Here is a 12,315-nt window from a genome sequence, read left to right as displayed (position 1 = left end):
TCTTTGAGGACAAAGAGCAAAACAAAACATTAATCAAATCCAGATTTTTCAAAGTACATTTGCACTCAACAACTCCCATTTTAAGCACCTACAGTCACCAGCAGATGTTCTCTTCCAGGACCAGCTGATCTTACGGAAAAGATTACTGTCCCCAGGGCTGCTCCCAGCCACGTGCCCCCACATCCCACCCTTGCTGGGGTTTACTGTCCTTTCAGAAAAGCCAGACAAATTGCCTTGCACCATTTCTCCTTCAATCATTTCAGCAAAACAAGCTAGATTGACAAAGATTTATTATTTAAATGGTTTAACTCAAACGAACTTCTTTGGACTGAAGGAGACTAGGGAGCAAGTAGACAGCCATCTTAGCTGGCATGTCCATGGTGGAGAATAGCCTGCGGCAGGGAGGAGAGACAAGGAGCTGTGGCATGCAGGGAAGAGCAGCTTCCTCAATTGCCACATCTAGAGCCAGAAGAGAACACTAGTCCATGGCTTGAGTAAGCAGATGGATTTCCGAAAGGGTTCTGTTTTCATTTCGGGCAATTCAAAGGAACAGCTGGATGTCCTAGAGAGCTCAGTCCTGTATAGATAGAAGAAATCCAATCTGAAATTTGGGTGCTGAGCACTTCAGAAAATATACAACATCCTTTAGATGCATAGTCAAAAATCAAGGCAATTTGGAAAAGACCAGACTCCTATTTTGGGTGCTGAATAGATGCAATCAAAAAAACCCAAAACAACCAACTCACAAATCACCACACTTCACTGACATACAGGAAAGACTCTGCATCCATGTTTGCTTACTGGTTTATCATTTCACTACATTTAGTGCTGACCTACTTGAAAAATTCTCCCTTTGGTTTGAAGGCCTGTCTCTTTAAAATATCCAGTCCCAAAGGTATAAACTGTTACAGAACAATTTGAAACCAGTAGCCAGAGACACAAACTAACAAATCCACATTTAAAGCAGCAATGCCAACCAATGAAAATGATATGCCTACCATGTTCCAGATAAGAAGGCGTACCTTCCGAGGGATCAAGTCTTCGAGCTCTCCGCCCGTGCTTGGAATTGTTGTGTACAAACATATTGTCCGACACTGCCAACACATGGCCATCAACATTGACTGTTGTAGACACCACAACCTGCAAGCACAAGAGCAAAATGGAGGAAAATTTGGATATATATGTATGTTTTTTGAGAAGCACAGAGTGTAATAAACTCAGTTAAATAAATAACAGCTGGGAGCTGTAGAAAATTGCGTAGCTATTTCGCATAATAACTGGTGCTTATGCTGTACAAATCTTAACAAGAGACGCTATTGATGAGTGGGTCTTTGGCATCGAAAGCTTTTGATGCAGTTTTAAGTCAAATTGCAGAGTTTGTAGCTGCATGGCAGTCGGCACACTGCTAACCATCATTTTAACAAGAAGATCTTTATTAAGTATTTTTCCCCCTATATACAAGGGCAGCTGTGTTTCACCCTAAATTATCCTTCAGTTTCCATGCTGAAGTAGATAGAGCTGTTGACATTGCAAATAAGAATCGATTCAGAATAAAAGAAAACAAAAGTCTGGTTTGTGAGTTGTAATGACAGTTGTTGTGTGCCTATCCCCTCCTTCTCTACTGCTCTCCCCTTAGTACAGTCACTACAGGTTGATGGACTTCCCCAAATTTCTCCTGAGCTCTATCTAAGGGAGTACATATAGGTATGTTTGTGTACACATGCACGCTTGACAGTGGGGTCTTCCATCTGGAGAACACAACCCTATTCATCCAGCATTAGAATTTTTTGTATTTCTCTATCTCAATGTCAACACCTGGGATTTGGTTCGAGGCAAGGGGAGGGAGACAGAGAAGCACTGCCCTGGAGGCAGGATCCGACACTTCTGCTCCCCAGAGCAGCCTGGGGCAGGACAGAGACAGTCCAGAATAGAAGACATAACTGCTCAGAGGTGTCCAGAGGGACCTCTCAACCTTGAGGCTCAGCAGGCAGCATCCTATAGGAAATCCCTGTTCAGGCTGAGTGCACTCAAGCCATGAGCTATTGTGGAGGAAATGGGGAGATGCACAGTGCAAGTCCCTGGCAGAGCTGTGAGCTCATCACACCTGGTCTCCTCCCACCCCACTCAGACCAAGCGACCTCATAGCCTCCCTGGCTTTCATTCAGCCACCGCCTCGCACAGTCTTCTCCCAACAAAGTGTGGCATTCCCAGGGTTTTAACCCAGCCAAAGATTTGGCCTTCAGCTGGCTGCTGGTTTGCCAGGAGCACGCGTTGCCTTCAAGAACTTTGACTAAAACAATAAGAAGAAATGACCTACACTTCTCCTTACATTAAACAGGGAAAGGGATTAAAAACTGAAACCCACAGAGATATGTTTATTCATGCGACCTCTTACAACCAAATATAATAATTGTCTGTTAATTGCAGTTTCAGCTCCCACCTCATGCTTCGACATGTGAAACAGCAATCAGCAGCTCCTGTTTAATCCACCTATTATGTTGACTAATTAACTTTGCTCGACAGTTTATTTCTTCCTCCATTATCAGCCCCTGTCAGCCGCAAGCACACTGCCGCAAAGGGGGACCTCAGCCCTTTTGATTGATCACCGATAGATTGACATGCAGATTAATTTAATTAGAATCACCTCACTTGAGAAATGAAAGACAATGGCAAGGGGGCTAATAGATCTGCTCTTATAATGAGGCAAGCCTCCAGAGCCACGGCAGAGGATTTCTGATTTATTTTGCTGAATTCCCCAGTTGCTCTGAAAGGCTCTCGCTTTAATTGTTCTTGGTTTTGAGAGGCTTTAGCCTCTGAAGAGGTGAAATGCTTTACAAGGATTGGCAAACATTGCTTCAACTCTCTCAGGAAGCTGCTGCCTCTCAAAGTTGGTCAAATGGGGACACTTAAAGAATCGCTTACAACAATTCAATTTCATCACTTGAATTGGATCTAAAAAAAAAAGTTAAAGAAAAATTTTTCTACCTATTTCTGAACACCGATTAAAATGCTTAAAAATATAAAGTAAGGAAAGCTGCTAAACTGCCCATAGCTAATCCCGAAGTATTTGTCTTTAAAAAGAGGAATACAAACCAGAATATTTACATCTAAAGGATCCTGAAACCGTCCCTCAGAATAGCATTCCAGGCAATAGGTTTTTGTGTGCATTTTAAGTGAAAGATATTAAAATACAGAATAAATTATTCAAGAGCTCTTACAGATGGAAATTTGGGAAAAAGAAAGCACCAAACACTATAGGTAAGTTTTTCTGAAATCAAACTAAGGGGAAAAAAAACGCAAGCCCTATATATAAAATTCCAAAAGGGATCTCAAAAGTAATTTATCCATTGCGTTCCTGAGGGATAGAATAAAGTTTATGATCTTTTCAATAAAATATGATCTTATAGTAAGTGGCTCAGGGTTTGCAATCTTATTTGTGCACTTGCAACCATTGTAAAGGCTTTGCAACTGGGATTTTGAGCCAAATCCTTAGCTGGCATTGCCTGTCACAGCTCCATGATTTATGCCAGCTCCTTATCTTTTTCTACGGGTCTGCTTAGATGCATATGAAAATTAACACTAATACAATTAATTACAATGGCTACAATGTAAAATATTTGCCCCAATCCTAAAAATATAGGTACACACAGATTTTTCCACTGAAACTAACCAATCCTGTGCTGAAACCCAAACTTTTGAACATTTCTAGAAACTGGATTCCAGAAAAATAATGTGTTGAGTAATAATAGCAAGGCAGGTCTCAAACATGCGATAAACATATATATATGTAGCTGTTGCTGTACATTCACCCTTCTAGGGAAAATCTCAAGGAAACAATCCTAGTGAGGTCAGTTTTATGTGAGTAAATCTACATTTAATTTTTCCCCCTTCAGGTTTCTGGAACTGTTGATGCAACAGATTTTGAATTACTTAACAGTGCCTTCCTACCTACCTCCTGAACAGAGAGTTTGATTTACTACAAAGAGACCACATCAGTGTGGTTCTCCAGTGTCGTTAGCAGAAGAAACTATAAAAGGAATCCCCAAGAGAAGCTGTTTCCAGTCTCAGGAAATGCAGAAAAAAACGTGGTTACTCTTATGTATCTGTAAAAAAATGATTATTCATAGTGCACCTCTAAGAAGCAGCGCAAGCTTACTGCTCAATTCTTTAAATGCAAAAATCTCATTAATACAGGAATACTGAACATACACTGCACTAACGAAATACTAATACCCCTAATTATTAACAGAGAAAAAATACACCTTGAATATTGTGTGCCACAGTTACATACTTGGATCACTACAGAGCACTTACATACTTACAAGTTCTACTCATATTTTTTAATCTAAAAAAATACTACACTCTCTTCATTTTGATTTTGAAACGACTGGGATATGTTCAAGTTAAAGCACATGCTAAAACTAATTTGTGGAGAAATCATAAAATTAGGGGGAGGGGAGAGCCAAAGTGTATGTGGAATGGGCACTGAGGCATCCTAAAACACAGACCATAGCAAGAGCAAAAGGCACACTGCAGTTTAATAAATGATTAATGAGGTGTTGACACATTAATGTAAGCACAGGGACAACCAGGCCTGCCAAATCTCAAACCTTTCCAAATTTTGTCAACAAAACACAGTTTTAATTTGGGACAGGCAAACATGGAAAATGATTTTGAGCTTTAGCTTTGGCCCTTCACAGACTTCGACTTTAAATCCTGTATCAACACCAGGGCAGACAGAGGTATGAAAGAAACACGCCGGTTTACAACTTTCTTCAATGAAGTTGGCACTATCAACTGCATTAACGTATCACGGCTCTGTGAATTATTCTGCCTGCCATTAAATAGTTCAGTTTGTGAATACTGTGGAGCTTAGTTGAAAAAAAAATAAAATATTCAGGACTCCAGGAGCCTGGAGATCAAGTTATTTATCCACGTTTAGCACTTGGCCTGTTTATTTGTTATAGTACCTCACCCAATATATCAAAATTAAGCATTGCATGACTCCTCATTTTTAACCACAGCCCATTAAGTTTTGCTAACTGATTAAGACATAGCATGTTCCTTGTGCTTTCAATTTTCTCCAATGTATGGTGAGGGACCTGATATTTTTGCAATGCCCCCAACATCCAGTGGCAAAGGCAGAGAAAATCTGATTAAGATGATTTCCAGGTTTGAAGTGTGTCATTAGTGTTAAACCTGTAACTCCAGTGTTCGCTGCTCTACTGAAAGCTATGCAGAAATGGCTTGAGCAACATCTTTATTTTCATCACCACTTGGTGACCTCTTCCTACAATGTGTTGACTTCTTTATTCTAGTAACTAAAAATCACTCTCGATTTAACAAGACACTTAAACAGATGCCTAACAAAGTACATAAGTACAATACATTCAGTAATTTTGCTCACGTGCTCAAGCGCAGGGCAGGTGCTTAATTACCTTGTTGAACTGGGCCACAGCTCTCACTGCTATTTTTCAGCCTTTTTTTTTTTTTTTTTTTTGCCTTTCCCTTCTCTGGGGATGGAGCCTTGCATGTCCAAATTCCATTATCTGGGATTCATGAAGCATCATCTCTGTCTTTTATGCAAATTTGCAATAAGGCACAAGTGGCTTCAATTCAAACATGAGTGGCAGCGTCCCATGGAGGAAAACTAGCAGCCTAGGCTGAGGAAGAGGTTGTGGTAACAGAATCAAACAGCATGGTAATTTCTAAGTGACTTTCAAGGTTTTCATAATAAATGAATGTTTGGGGTTTTATCTAGTGTCTCAGCCTGAAAAGTTTCCTCTAAATTAAATCTTGACATATGTCAGTTTGCAAGCAGTTGTGCTAAAACAAGAACAACAATCAGATAACTAGGGCACCTGGGTTTCATTAATTACAATAACATACGAAACTGATTAGTTTGTATGAACGAGTTTTTAGTGCTGAAAAAACAAAATCTGGGCAGAGCTCACCCATGACACCATCTACTTAGTATTATCATTATTACCACTAATTGGGGCACTACAGCCCATCCCACCAAGACTGATGTTTTTTGCGACAAAGAATGAAAAACCAGAATCAGCATCTGCTCCATGGGGTTTCTGGAATAAAACGGCAAGGTTGGACAAAAGTGACAATACATGATACCACCAAATGTTTTGCGCACTTGGGCTGAGGAAACAGATGAAATTATTTTCTCAAGGACAAGCAGGGAGTCTGCTGAACACTCAACTCAACTGTCTTGAGTCCCAGCATAGTACTTGACTTCTCCTCTCTGATTGTCTCTTTTTGCTAATAGAGACACAAGTAATACAGACAGGGCCAGCACTGCTCCAGCACACACTTTTGCTGGCACTCAACACTGCTCCAGTTGTCACATGCCTGGACATCTCAGACATGCAGAGAAATGTATTTCCTTCCAGGCCCACAACTGTTTTTATGTTAGGCTTATCACACTACTACATTTGCATGCAAAGTTCAGGGTAAAACTTCCTAATTCATTTCTGTATGTGAGTCTGAATGATGTTTCACACACAGGTCACCTGAATTAACACATACTCTGCCTCTTCCCTGTATTTTCTTAACCTCTCTAATACCGTATGATAATCAGGCAATTAATTCCTGCTGCAGGAAAAAAACCAACCAAAACTACTAAGCAAGGAAATTTAACCCAGGACCAGTCCTTAGATAGTGCAAGACTCATGTCCCCGGCCCTTCACTTTTTCTCCCGCCAAAACCATAATCCATGTTCTAGTAACTCCTAGCAACTTTCGGGTACTGATCAACGAGAGACCATGGCCAAAAGGTGGACAAATCTCTGGGCAGCTTAACAGTCCAGCACAGATAGGGCAACGAAGTAAAGGAAGGGAACGTCTCATTTTTTTGTGTGTAAAAAGATTATGCTTCTATTTAAAAAGTATCTGGAAATACCTTTCACTTATGGTTTTTAACCAGAACTTTGACACAACTATTAGAGAACTTGTAAGTCACGGGCAATATTTCAAAGGTAGCTGGTAGCAAACCCTCCAATGACTTCACAAGTGCACAGATTTCAGTTGGTTCCTATACAACATTGTCTCAAACATCTAGGTGCATCATATCACTGAGATACTATGCATATGCTTGGGCCTTTTCACCCTAAGAAATGATAAATGAAGCCTGTACTCTGCAGAGTCTGTCTGTTTTATTTTAAGAAGTCTATTGCTAAAAGACCAAGTAGTTCAAAATTTAAAAAGAAAGAAAAGAAAAGAAACAAAAGCAGCTATTGTAAAACAATAAGCCTGGGCACTTAACAGAATGCTGCAAGCTTCAATACCACCCTGTATTATAGTATGAGTGGTTCGCTTGGCTGAAAGTGATTAATTTCTTGAAAATGCTAAGGTCACACTAATTGACATGACCTGTGTAATTAAGCAGTCTCTGTTTACACATGGAAAGCTCAACTGCTGTGAAGCTGGGTTTGTATGACAGAATGTCTTTACAAGTCAAAAGATCAACAACCTTTCCTATGTCCTACCTACTCGCCGACACAGGCTCCTGATTGCTGTTCTGAGAGAACACGCAAAGGCATTACCATATGAAAATCAGTCTCGAGCCTGGGCGAGCAAAACCCAGCAGACTGTACATGTTGTGAAGCAAGCTCTGACAGGCCCTAGGGGTGACTGCTTGGCCTAAATCCCCGTGCTGGTGAGAGTCCTTTTTCCACTTTCTCCTTCAGTGATAACGCCCTCTCTAATCACAGGAGAAACGTGATGGAGTGAGAAGCCGAGGGCTCTGCCATGCTAATGGTAGCTCTTATACTGATTAATTTAATCCCTCTGGCCACATGTCCTCACTTCTGCACTTCTATGCTCAGAGGGGCAAATAACACCCTTCTGCCTTTCAGCATTGTTGCAATTAAGCAGTTTAACAAAAGACATATGTTCTACATATAAATAATATTGCCATTTAAATAGCATTTAGCACTTTTATTTAAGTGTGACAATGCTGGAAAAGATGCAAAGTCCTGAGCTACTTGCAGAAACCAGCCATCTTTTGGAGTTGTCTATCTCCAGAGACCCATGTAGTCTATGGGACAAATCTATTTCTTCCTCAGAACCCTAAGGAAATCCCCACTGACAGACTCTGTCATGTTTTCTCCCTGGGCCATATACCCTCCTCCAATCAAAACAGAAGGTCCTTTAGCTCTCTACCCCGTATTTTTATTCAGCACATACTCAGATAAAGCATTATTGGCACAGTCAAAGGACCACGTCGTCAATAAACGGGTTGGAGCAACTATTTCTCAGCATTGCCACCACACCACTCTGCTGCCAGCACTGGGGATGGCAAGTGCAGACCATATTCCCAAGGAACAGCGCTGTACTTGATCCCAAAAGTAGTCGTGGACATAGGCATAGCACAAAAAAACGTCCTCAGCCATCTGGAGCTGTGTTGATACTACAGTTCCCCAGCCCTGCTGCCACATGCTGCAACAGTGGGGAAACACCAGCCCAAAGCATCCCAAGAAAGATACAGCCAATGATAGTTTTTTTCAAGTGCTGCCCACAGGGATGGACCATCATCCCATTGATACACATTTATGAGTCTTTAACGCTGTGAAAGAATAACTGCTGAAGTGTAGTCATGAGCCTGATTTTATTAATTGCTCTTGTATCCTCCTCTACCCTTCCAATAAACACTTAGTGTTTACATGAAGGCAAATAGCTCCCCAGGCAGAGGGGAATACCTCAGAGCAGGGTAGTTCCATAATCTAAACCAACAGTGAGACCATTTTGATTTTTCCTTTTCATGCTTTCACTTCCTGTGGAGACGACATTATCTTCAAGAGTTCTCTTGTCCAGAGCAAGAAAACCCAACTACTTCCTGCCATTTCTGCTGCAACAAGAAGTCCTCAGGCAATATTCTGTGACCTTATGTTTTTAGCATCTTCCAGTGAATTACTAGGTTAGTTTAGGTCAAAGTACTTCTGTCCCTAACAGCCGTTGATTTTTAAAGGAGGAAGCATGTCCGACTGACCTGGAATCGACGCATGTCTCGAGGGTTTCCTGCATTTTTTAGGCAATTTTGGTTACATTTGAGGAAAAATTTCAAGAAGAACCTGTGGAGAAAGAAAAACGGACATTAACATCTTATAAACAGTGCACAGTAGTACTATGTAACATCTGCACATTGGTCCAACAAAGCCTTATTTACATTACTATTCCTAACTCAGCAAATCATCCCACTGACCATCCAAAGAAGGACCAGAGCTTGGATGGGCCCCAATCCAGCAAAATGTGTAAGCACGTCCTGAACATTTAAGCATTAAATTAATAGATCTGCTGTGTCAGAGCCATTAAAGTTTGCAGAGTCAGTCCCTCTATCATGCTAAATGGCCAGCCTCTCTGTGCCATCCGTAGCATCAAGAAAGTAAGAGACACATATTTCAACACAGCAGAAAGAGGATAGAAAAATGCCAGTCAAGAAAATTCCCTTATGTATAAATGGTGGTTTGTTTTGGAAGTTCGCTGTCACACGCAAATTTTCATTTAATACAAAAATACTGAAAATGTTCCATACAGTTGAAATCTCCCTTCCACAATTAAACCCAGTTTGTGCATAACGTTAATGCTCAAATAGTGGTTAGTGGGAGACCAAAACCCTGAGAGTAGAAGGGGGGAAGTCCTGGTTAAAAGACTGACTTCATGGAAAAATGAAATATTTTCAATGCAGTCTACTTCCTGACCATACACAGTTCACTGAAGTAGCTATATGACCCTGACATATATCTCTAAGAAAAGACATTGCATTTTACAAAGCCAAAGAAAAAAGCAAACATTTCACTGAAAATATTTCCTTCAGTGTTATGCACCAGTGGACTGTAAACTCATAAAGACAAGTCAATGAATAATAGCAGGTCTCAGATTCCAGGCTTCCTCCCTGAGAGCCAAAGTTTATCAACCTTTTGTCCAAAATAAACTACAGACTAAGGTCTACTAAAGCTCAGCTGTGCAAAATTTAATCCTACAGCAAGTTTAAAACCTAGCGCAACCAGACAGAGCAGCATCACACTTGCAATAACCATCAGTCGATTAAGCAGAAGATAATCTGACCTGTTTCCATATACAAAAGTGGGGTGGGGAATTGTTTGATCCTGTTTTACGTTAAATCAGAAAGTTAACTTTCGCAAGCATCCATCTTTTAGAACCCAAATTCAATGCTAGGTCAGCAGAATTTGCACATACTGCCACCAAGAAAGGCAAAACTGCAGGGTAAACAGCTTCAGAAAATCCCTTTTTGATGAGCAGCATTCTTTGCCCTGCTCTAGTTGTGATGACGCTCCTCAACAAGGGAAGTTTTGGTGCTTGTTCCTCCATGCCAAGAAAATCATACTAGGCAAATGGCTGCAAGGACAAATTGAAACTACAATGGACTGTTTTCATTAAAGTAAGGTAATGAGGAGGATTATAAGACGTGATGCTTGTGATTATCAAGGACTGGATCTCCTGACCCAGAAAGTCCCTTCTAGACCTGTGCTCCTAAATAAGAGCAAGCAATCAACATAAAATAAACCGCCACCACACTTGAACAGGGGTTTGGAGACACTGTGTTTGTTTACGTTAAAATAAAGAGCAGTGTAAGCCATTACGACTTCTCATCAAGCAGGTTCTGATATTCAATAACAGAAAGTTGGTGCTATTTGTTGTACATGTATGTGTCTTTTTAAGCCTCTAATGGCCAGCTGTGACAGTCTTACTGAGATTCTGTAGAAGGAGCTGTCAGCACAAATCTTGGCATCTTGAATCCAGACAACTGCTTGCCACCAGGCGAGGGTTTGTACTCATGCCAGAATGGATTTTGAGAGACAAGCAAATAGGGCACTAATTCCACCAAAGAAAAATGAAAAGCAGGGAGAGTTCAGGATCTTACACTTCAGATGATGGCTTTCCTGTCAACAGCTCGTCATTTAGCTCATGAGCTATGAAGGGCACGGACATCAGATCCCTCTTGCCCTAAGCTGGCCCTGTCAAGCGAAATGCTGGCAGGATCCAGAGACCACCCCTCCGTGCGAGATTGCTTGCTGAAATAAGAAGCCCAGCCATCTGTCGGGAGGCAAAGACATCCCTGTCAGCTGGTGCCTACAGCCTCGAACAGGCCCTTATGTGGCAAAACCTCTCAGAGCGACTTGCTCTTTGGGGAGAAGCTGGTGCTGCCCCGGGTTTGCTGGTGGATTTTTGACGGCTTCGCCAAGCACTGAGCCCAGCAGCTGCCTGCCCAGGCTGCCACAGCTGTGGAGCAATACCTCAGCCCTGAGGGGAGCTGGGACATGAAATAGTTAAAAATATCTGTGCTGAAAGGCAGCATCAGCCATTCAAATGTGGGAAGTGCCTTCCTGGTCTGGCTTTGCACAGCACGCATGAGCGCTGGACAATGGGGGTTGGTGGGTTACTCAAGGGCCCCAAAAGAAATTGAAAGCTCTTTGTGAAGCTCTCCAGAGAAACACTGGGCCTTCCCCTCCTCTTACAAAGTATAAGCTCATATCAGCTCAAAGGCTTGGAAAATCACTATGAAACACAAGAGTTGGCTTTTGGGATCCACAAACTCTAACCCAAAGTTTCAAAGTCTAACTCCATTTGTACCATGCTTTCTCCCCCAATTTCTACAGACATTTCACCAAACTAAACAGCAGAAGTGAAACTCATCTGTTTAAACCTACCAAAAAACCTCCAGCAAGTTAGCAAACAAACAAAATTTCTTTTGAATTAAATCAACTCCAGAAAAAAATTAACTTAAAAAAAAAACCCAGTATTTTCAGAGGAACTTTCAAGACCCCAACTTTACATGGCCAAGTTTGCTCACTGCATTTTAAGTAAAAAGTTGCCAGTTTACAGAATACATTCTGCCAAGCGCCGTATTTTTATTCCACTGAAAGACAAAACAAACTATAGACTGCACTTTGTTTTGGAACACACCAAAGCTGGAGTCCCCCCTGGCTACGCAAAAGCATCCCACGCTCATCCAGGCAAGAGCTGAGCGGCTCCCGAGCTGGCACAGCACGCGCTGGCTGACAATCTCCCCCCACTTTGGCAGGAAGGTGAATGAGAAGCGATCAAGACAAGGGTAGCGTGGAACAGTTTGATTCACGGGGTTCAACACAGTCTTTCGGTTCCTACTTTAAACCGCTTGTTCAGATGCCTTCTTCACCTTGAGCCCGGTCCTGCCAGCCTTGCTCATTAGCAACACTTCACTCTGCAAATATTTCACATTTAGATTGACAGGACTGGTCCAGGACAAGTGCCAATAGGGCTGAGCTCTTTGTAAGCATAAACCTCCATCCCAGTTTGTTTGCAT

General features: G+C 41.6%; 1 protein-coding gene across 16 annotated transcripts in view; it reads right to left on the bottom strand.

Moving 5' to 3' along the window:
- EBF1 (EBF transcription factor 1) overlaps positions 1-12,315 on the bottom strand; it is a 278,880-nt gene that overhangs the window by 93,423 nt on the left and 173,142 nt on the right. For 9 of the 16 annotated variants that reach the window (XM_086471112.1, XM_086471113.1, XM_086471116.1 and 6 more), the window contains exons 7-8: positions 9,001-9,082; positions 999-1,140 (exon numbers count right to left, since the gene is read on the bottom strand). In XM_086471112.1, the coding sequence (XP_086327238.1) occupies positions 999-1,140; positions 9,001-9,082 (224 nt within the window). The remainder of the gene's footprint in view (positions 1-998; positions 1,141-9,000; positions 9,083-12,315) is intronic. The other 7 variants (XM_086471118.1, XM_086471119.1, XM_086471123.1 and 4 more) reach the window with 1 other exon arrangement.

This window comes from Leptosomus discolor, chromosome 10 (genome assembly GCF_034619465.1).
Source record: "Leptosomus discolor isolate bLepDis1 chromosome 10, bLepDis1.hap2, whole genome shotgun sequence".
Lineage (NCBI taxonomy): Eukaryota > Metazoa > Chordata > Aves > Leptosomiformes > Leptosomidae > Leptosomus > Leptosomus discolor.
This window is presented reverse-complemented; position numbering and strand designations above follow the sequence as displayed.